The sequence below is a fragment of the Drosophila bipectinata genome, chromosome 3R (genome assembly GCF_030179905.1).
Source record: "Drosophila bipectinata strain 14024-0381.07 chromosome 3R, DbipHiC1v2, whole genome shotgun sequence".
In the NCBI taxonomy this organism is placed as follows: Eukaryota; Metazoa; Arthropoda; class Insecta; order Diptera; family Drosophilidae; genus Drosophila; species Drosophila bipectinata.
Window position 1 is genome coordinate 18,081,359 of NC_091739.1, and position 11,582 is coordinate 18,092,940.

Consider the following 11,582-nt stretch of genomic DNA (forward strand, 5'->3'; position numbering starts at 1 on the left):
TTTTGAACATTGACACAATAAACTACACATTTGTGGTTTAAAATGTTTTCATAGCTAGCCAGACACACGGTGCGTATACTCGATCGCGCATACTCGATCGCGCATACGCACTGTTGGACCCTTGAAAGCGAACAGCTTTTGGTTATTATATTGCATATTCCTCCTCTTATTGATGGGACATTGACACATTAAATGCCTCACGTTTGTCACCCCTTTTCGACACAATGTCAGCCTAAAACTAAAAACTAAAGCTCGGCCAGAGCCGTTCTCGGAAACCTTTGAAATGTCTTTGGAGAAAGACTTTAGCTATTGACATTGGCCCACGACGATGTGCACTGGATTTTGTTATGACTATTATGATTATAAGCCAGAAAGCTGTCGACATTTTTCTCCTCAACGCTTTCCACACCTGGCTGCGGGTGTATTTTTAGGGCCCTAATTGAATTTGAATTTCTGGGTTCTGCACTGGCGGGTAAAAACTATAAAAGCCAGGTCAAGAAATGCAGTCGATGCAGGTTTCCAACGACCAATCGCCGCGAATAGTCCACCCCAGTGAAATATTCAGAGTTCAGGAGTCCTTTATGTAAAAAGTGTTTGAAATATTAATAGAGAATTTGCAGCTTTTTATGTAGACAGTGTGATACAGGCGGGATATAGTGACGCAGCCAGAAACTTAGACACAATGGAGAGGTACGATTCATGGTGGATGCTTGCCAGATCCATGGAATGATTTAATTTGCCGTTTTGATTCGATGTTGCAGCTTCGCAGCAGCAGCCACACAACTGGGGCCCCACTTTGCCCCCCTGTCCAATGGATCGGTGGTGGACAAGGTGACCCCCGACATGGCGCACTTGATCAGCCCGTACTGGAACCAGTTCCCCGCCATGGACCCCATCTGGGCCAAAATCCTGACCGCCTACATGATCATCATTGGCATGATTTCCTGGTGCGGAAATGGCGTGGTGATCTACATTTTCGCCACCACCAAGTCGTTGCGCACTCCCGCCAACCTGCTGGTCATTAACCTGGCCATCTCCGACTTCGGCATCATGATCACCAACACGCCCATGATGGGCATTAATTTGTACTTCGAGACTTGGGTGCTCGGCCCGATGATGTGCGACATCTATGCCGGTCTGGGCTCCGCCTTCGGCTGCAGCTCCATCTGGTCCATGTGCATGATCTCCCTGGATCGCTACCAAGTGATCGTCAAGGGTATGGCAGGCCGGCCGATGACCATTCCACTGGCACTCGGAAAGATTGCCTACATCTGGTTCATGTCAAGCATTTGGTGCCTGGCGCCCGCCTTCGGCTGGAGCAGGTGAGTTCTCAAACCGGATGCCCAAAATATGGTGACTTCATTTTATTCCATAGGTATGTTCCTGAGGGTAACCTGACATCGTGCGGTATTGACTACTTGGAGCGCGACTGGAATCCACGCTCATACCTGATCTTCTACTCTATCTTCGTTTACTATATCCCGCTGTTCCTGATCTGCTACTCTTACTGGTTCATCATTGCTGTAAGTGGTTTACCATCCTTACCCCTAACATACCACAATATCCTGTAATCTTTCCGCAGGCTGTGTCTGCCCACGAGAAGGCCATGCGGGAGCAGGCCAAGAAGATGAATGTCAAGTCCCTCCGCTCCTCTGAGGATGCCGAGAAGAGCGCTGAGGGCAAGCTGGCCAAGGTCGCTCTGGTGACCATCACCCTGTGGTTCATGGCGTGGACCCCATACCTTGTGATCAACTGCATGGGCCTGTTCAAGTTCGAGGGTCTGACACCCCTGAACACCATCTGGGGCGCTTGCTTCGCCAAGTCGGCTGCCTGCTACAATCCCATCGTATATGGAATCAGGTTAGTATATCTTACAGAATATATTTGTCAATGGTCTGAGATCTATCTCCTTCTTATAGCCATCCCAAATATCGCTTGGCTCTCAAGGAGAAGTGCCCTTGCTGCGTCTTTGGCAAGGTCGACGATGGCAAGTCCAGCGATGCCCAATCGCAGGCCACCGCCAGCGAGGCCGAGTCCAAGGCATAAGTATATTGGCGCAACAACCAGAACAGCAACAACAACAACAAAAACAACATCTAACTACTTACAACAGCAACAAGAACAACAACAGCAAGAACAACTGCAGCAACAGAACGAAACGCTTTCGAATAACATCAATAACAACAATAACAATGAAAAAAATATGCAAATTTCTTACATAACAAAATGCAATGTAAACTCAACTATCAAAACCTCTGCAATGTCTGTAAAAGACAACAAAAAACGTAGCAAAAAAAATAAATGCAAACGAACTAGAAAAGTTACCTGAAATTGTTTAAATCAAAGAATACATAACACTTTTTTAATCATTATTAAAAGTCATTTTCCGATTCTTGTAAAGCACTTCACAATATATTTTCTGTTTCAGTTTTTGATTGCTTTTAAATTAAAGGCACTTAAATTCCATTATTTTTTTTTGTTTTATAAATTAACATGCATGTTAGTAGCACATGGACAAAATTAACAATTAATTTGTATCAGTATCTGTTAAGGCACAACTATCGAGGTTCCACAATCCAGTCACTCGCTACAAGAATCGTATTCGCTTTCGCTCTTTTTGATCCTCGCCTTGATTCCCGGCGTGTTGGGAGTTGTGGTTGTTGGTGATGGTAGCGTATTATTGTTAGTCATTAATGTCAGAGAGCCATTGCCGCCAATTGGCTTGTGGTACGTGCTGGGCGGACTGTCCAAACAGTCGGGGGAGGTACAAGCCCGTTCCTGTATAATTAGTTTCCACAGACGCACCTCAATGCCAACACTGCGGATGAGTAATATTCATTTAGCAGGATCTTCAATACCTAATCATAAGTACCTACCGCAGACCCAGCCGCATGAGGTCCAACTTTTCCATGTTGTAGATAAAGTCCTCAAAGGTGAAACCTTCATTCAGGATGAGCGTTTTCGAGAACTCGTCAATCTCCTGCTGGGTCAACCACTGCTCCAACTGCTCGTCTACCTCGTGCAGACCAAAGTGTTGCTTGTTCAGCTGCCTCCGTGGATTACTGGCAGAAGCTGCACGGGGTCCCGCCCCCACACCAGGGCTCATTCTATGGCACTTTTTGTTAAAGCCGTTGATGGTGCGTCTGTAAATATTATCATGTTTATAACCGACTTTTAAAGCCTTTTCCTGATGGAAAAACCTACCGTAACCTCTTTCTTCCACCCATATAGATATGGGCAAGCTCCTGACTAATGTTGTGCAGTGCTCTCATGCTCTGCCGCTGCTGTTCGATCAGCTGACGTTGCAACTTATGCTGGTTATCGCGAATGTCTCGCAAAATACGTGCACATTCCACTGAACTGCTAAGGGCATCTCCTGCCGCTTCGGCTTGAACTAGTCCTCCGCCGCCTGCACTACTCGAGGGCAAGGCTTTTTCGAGCTGCTGCTTTTCCTGGCTGTCAGTAGAACCTTGCTGCACCAGGCAAGTGGTTATACTCTCATCGTCGTTGCCAGACAGATCCTTATCCGCCAGATTGGCGCCCAGTTCTGGAGAGAAAATCATGACTGCCGCCTGAACCGCACGCTTCACCAGATTATCCAACGCGAACATCCAATGGGGCTTTATGCAATGCAGCCGAAGAACACAGACGACTGCGTCTTGGAAGGAGTACAATGCCAGATGCAGATGATCCAAGGCAATAGCATCGTTATTTAACTTCTGCTTCAGCTCGTTAATTGTAGCCTCCAAATGCTTCTCATTCTCGTTCATAATGTAATCCCGCAGGCCTCGTATCAAAACCTCCAGATCGCTCTTGCGGATCGCAATTGAGTGCTGATCAGCATCGACCTTCTTCAACCAGATGTCGCAAATCTTAGACTCGTCCAGTGCCAGCACTTTGGACAGCGTTGTTCTTCGCTGTGAATCCTTCTTTAGCCTGTAAAAGCCATCCGTTTCGCTCGTCTCACTAATACTCGTTCGCAATGACGGTGTGGTGGGCTCTCCAATGTCGGGAGAAAGCAGAAAACCGGACGAATTCCTTCTCTCTAGCAAACTAGGCAGCTCGTCAATGTCAACCGACGATGTGTGAGTAACGCTGGAAGAAAGGAGGTGACCGCAAATCAGTACTAGGTGACAAGGCAATTATTTCGCTTAACAATTCAACTTATACAAATTTTTAATAATTACATGTCTCGTTCAATTTGAAATTGTTATCAGTTCCATTTAATATGAAGTGTTTGCTACTAAAATCGACTGATAACAAATATCAACAATAAGGTAAGCACTTGAAGTTAATTACAGCCGAGCAAAACTTTTAAATGCCTAATTAAAACCAAACACCACAAATTATAGACTTACTCCAGTTCCGGGGTAGTGGGCGTGTTGCAGGTGGTGTTATACGACAGGGGTGGTGTCGTTTTGTGAACCAAACGATCTGCCGGGACTGAAATACTCCGACCAAAATCCGTGTTAATAGGCAAAGCAGGGCGCAGCTTACGAGGCTTGCTGGAAAATAATAACAAGATTAACAAGTAAGATTTTGTAAATAAAAAAACAAAAACAATAAAAACTCACTCTGCCAGGAAGGGATCATCAAGCAGTTGCAACGCTGATGGTCGATCCAGAACGCTGATGGCAAAGCATCGTAAAATAAAGTTCTTGGCATTGGCGGACAACTCCTCCGGTATATTGGGATGCTTCTTGTAGTAGCCCACCTTGAACATGGCCGCCTGAGCGCATCCGAGCTCTATAAACGGTGGCTTGCCAGTTGCCATCTCCACGTTTGTGCAGCCAAACGACCAGATGTCTGCCGCTGGACCATAACCTCGAACGCCCTGGTCAATGACCTCTGGTGCCATGTATTGAAGTGTGCCCGTAAAGGTCTCAGTCATGGGATTGATGCGGGCCAGCCGCTTGGATGTGCCAAAGTCGGATATCTTGACCACGCCACTGTACGTGTTCACCAGGACATTGTCGCCCTTGATGTCTCGATGCACGATATCCTGTTCATGCAGATACTTAAGCCCCTCAAGGATCTGCTTGGAGTAGAAGGCCATGGTGGACTCGTTGTCCTTGAGCGGACCCCACTTGGTCTCCAGCAGATCGGACAGCGAGCCTCCCGGCACCTGCTCCATGAAGATCTTAAAGAAGCCATCTTCCGAGCGTGATCCCAAGTACTGGACAATGTTGCGATGTCGCAGCTGAGAGTGGAGCTTGATTTCCTCGTGTAGGGGTTGGACATCCTGGGAGTTTTTCTCCGGCACCTCCTTGATGGCGATTCGTACCTGTGTCTGGGTATCTCGTGCCGCATATACAGTACCATATGTGCCCTTACCCAGAACCTTCTTTCGATTCTGTTCATCGTAGTCGTACTCGTACTGAAACAAAAAGGGTTAATGATTAAAATTTTAAGAATTAAATATAAATTAAAATATTACCCACCTCGATTGGCGCCTCATCGGTGTCAAGATTAACGAACACCACCTGGTCGGCAGTCATCTCCCGTATCAAGTCATAGAACTTCTGCCGACATTCTGTCGAGGGGAAGTATATCTGAAAGTCGTCGGAGTTGTGGTGCACATACAGATAGGCACACCGATCATCGCGCTTGTACAAACTAACTGACTTTATCTTGGAGGCAACGAATAAAAAGTCATGCAGCTTTTTACAAGCATTTTTCGAGTGAGCTAGGCAAATGTTGACGATCTGTATGGACTTTTCATCGGCATCCATGTTGATGGTTACATAGCTGGGCATATAAATCTTCTGCGGCTCAAGGATCTACAAATTTATATTTAAAATGTTACATAGTTTGCAGAAAAATCATTTAAAATTGTCCGTACCAGGATGGGGAAGCGTATGCTGTTCTTGACCTCCTCCGTATTAGTAGCCTCAAGAAAGAAGTCCATCCAGAATTGAAAAACTTGCTCCTCGATTGTGGGCAACCGATCTTCTGGTCTCTTACGAAACCGATGAATAAGCGAAATATTGCCAATGGTGGACTTGAGGTACCAATTGGGAGGCTTCAACTTGAACATGCACTCGGCTGCCTGAATAGCCTTTGCATAATCATCGTACAGAACGTGAATCTCAAAGAATGTGGCTACGTCCCAGTACTCGCTTAGTGTAGACAGACTGCCTTTCTTTCCAATTAGATTGTTCAGGGTCATGCCGATGTGTTGCAACTCCTCCGTGTTGCTAAACTCCTTTCCCTCAATGACGAGCAGGGTGGCCAAGTTGATGCCGGCATATTCGTTTGGTTGCACTTCGAAACTTTGACGGTACCATTTAATGGCATGAGCTAGACTAGTGGCGTCCGTGTAGTCGGACTCTACAAATATGTCCTTGTAGATGCGCCCACAAAGACAGAGCATATCCGGGAAGTGGTTCTCCTTCTTTTCCAAAGCCTGCAACGAGGATTCCAGGGCCTTTTCTCTGTCTCCCTTTCGATTCCGCCGATTCAGAGCAAAGGCGTACAGGAAACTAATGTGTCCCGTCTCCACGTACTTGCGGGTGTTCGGTATGTTCTTTAGATCGTTCACCAGTCGCACCATGGCGTCGTAGTCCTGGACGTCTCTCAATGAGCACATAAAACTGTGCACAACTTCGCCAGAAAGGACATGCGGATCGTCCAGTCGCCGTCGCATGTCATGCAGAATACTCTGAAGCTTCACCCCATTGGTGGCATATGTGTCCCGGGCCGTTCGCAGGTCGCTAAGGAACTTTTCCCGCATGTGGGCCCTGAAAGTTACATGATGAACATATTGAATTTATTAGAAATTGGTGATTCCCCGGAAGATACTCACTTGGATTGGATTTCCACATCTTGCAGCTTACGTTTTAGGCGCCACTGCAGAGTGGGCACCCGTCCCTCGGCGGCCGGCTCTTTGTTGTTGTTGGCCTGGTTGGTCAAATGGCAGGAATTGCTCTCGGCATTGAGTTTGTAGCTGAGAAACAAGTAGTTGGCACAAGAGAGCTGCAACGAGCGAACGAATTAAATTAGCGGGCGTATACATATTTATAACAATCACTGTGAATGCAGGCCACACTGCGTTGGTGTGAATTGTTTTGTGTGCGTGCCTTTTTGAGTTTTTGCGTGGGCGCGCGCTCGCATCTGTTATTGTTATTGTATGCCGCCGCCTATGCTTTTTTTGTTGGTTTATTGCCGCGGCCAAAACAAAAATAACGAAAGCGTTTCAGCGGAAATAGAAAGATCGACAAGAACAACAACAGCTACAACAACGGGAGTCACGACTTGGCTACCGTTTGAAAAGTAAAAGCATTTATCTTATCGGAGGAACATAGCCGATCACGCCTTAAGATGTTTGCGGATCTCAATTAAAGGTGTTGCGACCAACTGATCAGATAAACAAAGGTCTCGGATGTGGACAAACAAATGACATTACAGAAAAACATACATATGTGGAAATGCTTTTAAAAATAATATAAAAATTATATATATATTTGTAAGCTTGGGCCGAGTAATTTTAGTTTCACCTTAAGATAACTGAATGTATGTATGTACCTAGGAATTCCCATTTCTAGTTGATTATATTCCATGGAATGTTCTACAAACAATATTGTTTCTATATATACATCTGTATGTACATATTTTAGATTTCGCTAGTTGGCAAGCAATAAGTTACATCTTAAAATACCCTTGGAGTTAGTTGTTATTTAATATAATATATTATAAGCCCTTTTACTAAAACTAAAGACTTCATTTCCAGACTGAACAACAATAATGATGGAATGTTCTACGAGCTATAAAGATTAGTTAGTATCGCAGTGCACCAGATTTTGTGGAATTTCGGATCTGAGCAGCTGGAAATGTAGAAAAGTACCCACCCTGAGACTCAGCGTTTGCTTGGACTCCAAATCGTTGTATATGAGAATATTTTCTTTCATTCCGAAGCTCTCCCTAACGCCGTAATGATACGAGAGTGGTCTCTGCTGGGCCAGGATGCTTAGATCGATCACCGCAACATCGGCATTGTAGAAGGTCTCCAGCACATTCGTCTCACCAAAATCCAGGCGCTCGAACTGGAATGCGGAATGGTTAGGACACCGTTTTAGGGTGCTCCATTGGGACATTGTATAATCGGAAAAGCCCATTCACCTGCACCCGCTGAAAATTGGCGCCCGCGGCCTGTACCGCCTGCTTGATCTCCTCCAGCGCACAGATGCGATCCTCCAGATGATCGCCCACCACGGTGTCGATTACACACACCACATCCATGGCTATTCCGGATCTAAAATGTTTGCCCGGGGGCAGGGAAGCTATTCCTGGCACTACGCGATTGCTGTCTGTTCTCGGACGGATTTCGTGTAATTAGCGCAGTCTCCGGTTGGCAAACGCGCGCACCTCAACGGTAAAGAGACTCATTACCACATTCTTGCTGCAACTGCATCGCGTTAATTGCCGCGCCGCGTAAAAAATAAATAAATTAATAAAATGTACAAATGTGCGGTGGAACGCGCAGTATATTCAGACTTAGTGTGACCAGCTGACATAGTAGGGGGTCCCTACTCGAACTTCCAACCGCCTTCAAAAATACTGATTTTAATATATTTTAAAAGTGAGCGGGTAAATTTAAATTCCAAAACTAAAAGGCACAACATAAATTGCTAGATTAAAAATATACATCAAGTGTTTTGTATGAAAAAAATGTATCAAATATATTTGTTTATAAAAGTTGTTAAAGCCTGAATCGTAAATAAAAATTTGGTCTACATGTTTTTAGTGAGAGGGATTGGTTTCACATTATTAAAAAAACTTTGTGCTTAAAATTTAAGTTTTGTGACTTAACTAGCGTATTCCTTGAGTATCGAACCGGCAATAACAAGCCGTTGAATCTCGGAGGTGCCTTCATAGATTTCCGTGATCCGAGCGTCTCGGTAGTGGCGCTCTGCTGCCATGTCCGTAACATAACCCATTCCACCGAGGATCTGAATACACTGGTGGGCACACATGGTAGCTGCCTCCGATGCAGCTAGCTTGGCCATAGCGGCCTCCTTGGTGTACGACTGCTTGTTGTCCTTTAGCCAAGCAGCCCGCCAGGTAAGAAGTCGAGCTGATTCCATTGCCAACGACATGTCGGCAATCTTTTGCTGAATAGATTGCAATTTGGAGATGGGTTTTCCAAATGCCTGACGTTTTTGCGAATAGTCCACGGCAAGCTCCAAAGCAGCCTGGCCGATTCCCAGCGCCTGGCCAGCGATACCTATCCTTCCAGCGTCTAGAGTTTGCATGGCGATTTTGAAGCCAAAGCCGGGCTCTCCCAACATGCTCTCCTTGGGTATCACACAGTCCTCGAATATCAGCTGGCATGTTGAAGATCCTCGAATGCCCAGCTTGTCCTCTTTCTTGCCCAGGGAGAAGCCCTTTATGCCCTTAGGGACTATGAAAGCGGAAATGCCCTTGTGCTTCAACTGTTTGTTTGTGGTGGCAAAAACTATTGCGGCCTCTGCCTCAAAAGCATTCGTGATCCATGCCTTGGTTCCATTCAGTAAAAAGTGGTCTCCCTTATCGGTGGCTATCGTAGAAGCCGCTCCAGCATCTGAGCCATTTCCCGGTTCCGATAATGCAAAGCATCCCACTCGTTCTCCGGTTGTGTAGGGTGTGATGTAAGTCTCCTTTTGTTTATCATTTCCGAAGGAAAGCAGAGGACCCAAGTAGAGGGAGTTGTTTACCGACATGATCACGCCCGCAGAGGCACATCCCCTAGAGATCTCTTCCATAGCGATGGCGTAGGCCAAATAATCAAGCCCGGTACCACCTGTTGACAGGAATAATTATATGTTTTTTAATCAAGCTAATGTAATCCATTACCCAACTCCTCTGGAATCGCCACAGCCATGGTGCCAAGTTCTCCCATTTGACGGATCAGTTTTTCAGGATAGAGGTGTTCCCGATCGCATTTCGCAGCATTGGCACTCAACTCAGCGTTGGCGAAATCCCGACAGGTCTTTTGCAACATCTGATGGGTGTCTGGAAGGGCCGACAAAGACGCAATCTGTCTGAGATTGGCCGACCTGCGAACTGATCATCAATATCAGCAAAGGATCTTGCTTATAACCAAAACAAACTGCTGGTCAAAGTCCACCAATTTTTGTTTTCCTACCGAGGTTTAAGGAACGGGCAATTACGGATTGCATGGTGGTGTGGTTGGATTAAATCTAAATAAAAATTGCACTTAGAGAGTATAAAATTGTATAAAATGTGTTGTATAAAATTGGTAATTAAAAATAAAAGTTAAAACGGTGTAGTGTGACCAGGGACAAAAACCGGCACAAGATATAGGCTGAATGGCAACCCTATGGTATATTCCAAAATTACTTTTTTTCAATATTTATTAATTTTAAGAGGTTTGTGTTTAAAACACCATTATTCTTCTTTTATATAGGTAAAAAGATATACATTATTAAAGGCTTATTCCTTTTACCTATATAATCAAAATAATACCAGATAACTTTTTTACCTGCACGTTTATTTTCCTGCGCCAAACGGTCACATTATAACGCATTCTTGGATTGATCAACAAATGTTTTTATTTATAGTTTTCTAAACAACTCGAAAACGCGACATGTCTCGTAGACATAAAAGGAATGAAAACGCAAATATTGAGACCGTGGACTACATTAGTGGAAACGAAAATGAATCTACACCGATTGACCAATATGCTGTCAGCCAAAGAAGCAAATACAAACAAGTCGGAGTACATCCGACTACTGGAAAACCGAAGATTATGCTGACTTGTAACATTGAAGGCTGCACGTATCAAACAAACAGGCGACGGGACATGCACCGACACAAGCGCTCCCAAAAACATTCGAACCACGACGTGTCCTCTGACTCGGACTCCGACTTCGATCGCCCGCCGTGGGAATGTAAGCTGTGCAGTTATATCACCGCCAAGAGATTTAGCTTTGCGCGGCACCAGAGATCCGAAAGGCATCGTCGGAATCAGCTATTTGCCTCCAAAGACGAAGATACACCTGTTCCCGCGAAAAAGGTTAAAGAAAGTCATTCAGATGATCAAAATATCAACACGTCCAGCGAAGACAGCAAAGATGAAGGTATCCTCTACACATGCACCACTTGCACGTTCATGACAAACAAGAAGTGGTTGATGAAACAGCATAAAAAGTCAACGGACCATCTAGAGAAACTGAACATTACGGAACTGGAAAACTGGCTGATAGAATATGACCCCCAGGAAGAAGAGGATTGTCGAACAACTGAGCCCGTCCGGCAGGAGACAGAAGATGAGGACGGCGAAGAAAATATCGCCGTCGAGAACTGCTCTATGTTTGAGTGCAACATTTGTGATTATAAAACTGCCCATAAATTTAGTTTCATCCGCCACAAGCAGTCTTGCAGGCACCTCGAAAACATTATCATTCTTACGGATGAGGAGGAGGTCCAGAAGGACCTTGGCTTTGATGTTATAGATATGGATCCCAACGAAGAATTGCAGGAGATCGTATACGTTCCCATGGAGGAGAATCCTGACGAAAACTGCTACCACATAGTGATGGATAGCGATTAAATCAAATATCCCTGCAATATAATTTTAAAGG

At 45.1% G+C, this 11,582-nt stretch overlaps 4 protein-coding genes across 4 annotated transcripts; 2 read left to right on the forward strand and 2 right to left on the reverse strand.

Annotated features, from left to right (window-relative positions):
* Window positions 1–502: 502 nt before the first annotated feature.
* ninaE (neither inactivation nor afterpotential E) lies at window positions 503–2,143 on the forward strand. Its single transcript, XM_017248935.3, has 5 exons — window positions 503–690; window positions 762–1,322; window positions 1,376–1,523; window positions 1,583–1,860; window positions 1,920–2,143. The coding sequence occupies exons 1-5, from the start codon at window positions 683–685 to the stop codon at window positions 2,044–2,046; spliced, it is 1,122 nt and encodes a 373-aa protein (XP_017104424.1). The 5' UTR covers window positions 503–682; the 3' UTR covers window positions 2,047–2,143.
* A 218-nt stretch (window positions 2,144–2,361) lies between these two features.
* Ask1 (apoptotic signal-regulating kinase 1) lies at window positions 2,362–8,508 on the reverse strand. Its single transcript, XM_017248928.3, has 10 exons — window positions 8,119–8,508; window positions 7,848–8,042; window positions 6,806–6,975; window positions 5,843–6,740; window positions 5,442–5,780; window positions 4,575–5,377; window positions 4,359–4,505; window positions 3,205–4,095; window positions 2,877–3,143; window positions 2,362–2,818 (listed from the first exon to the last, which is right to left on the reverse strand). Exons 1-10 carry the CDS (start codon window positions 8,236–8,238, stop codon window positions 2,581–2,583), a joined length of 4,068 nt encoding a protein of 1,355 aa, XP_017104417.2. The 5' UTR covers window positions 8,239–8,508; the 3' UTR covers window positions 2,362–2,580.
* A 144-nt stretch (window positions 8,509–8,652) lies between these two features.
* On the reverse strand, window positions 8,653–10,300 carry Arc42 (Activator-recruited cofactor subunit 42). The gene is made up of 3 exons (XM_017248694.3): window positions 10,124–10,300; window positions 9,832–10,041; window positions 8,653–9,778 (listed from the first exon to the last, which is right to left on the reverse strand). The coding sequence occupies exons 1-3, from the start codon at window positions 10,155–10,157 to the stop codon at window positions 8,805–8,807; spliced, it is 1,218 nt and encodes a 405-aa protein (XP_017104183.2). The 5' UTR covers window positions 10,158–10,300; the 3' UTR covers window positions 8,653–8,804.
* A 285-nt stretch (window positions 10,301–10,585) lies between these two features.
* LOC108130572 (zinc finger protein 2) lies at window positions 10,586–11,551 on the forward strand. Its single transcript, XM_017249103.2, has one exon. It carries the CDS (start codon window positions 10,586–10,588, stop codon window positions 11,549–11,551), a length of 966 nt encoding a protein of 321 aa, XP_017104592.2.
* Window positions 11,552–11,582: the final 31 nt, after the last annotated feature.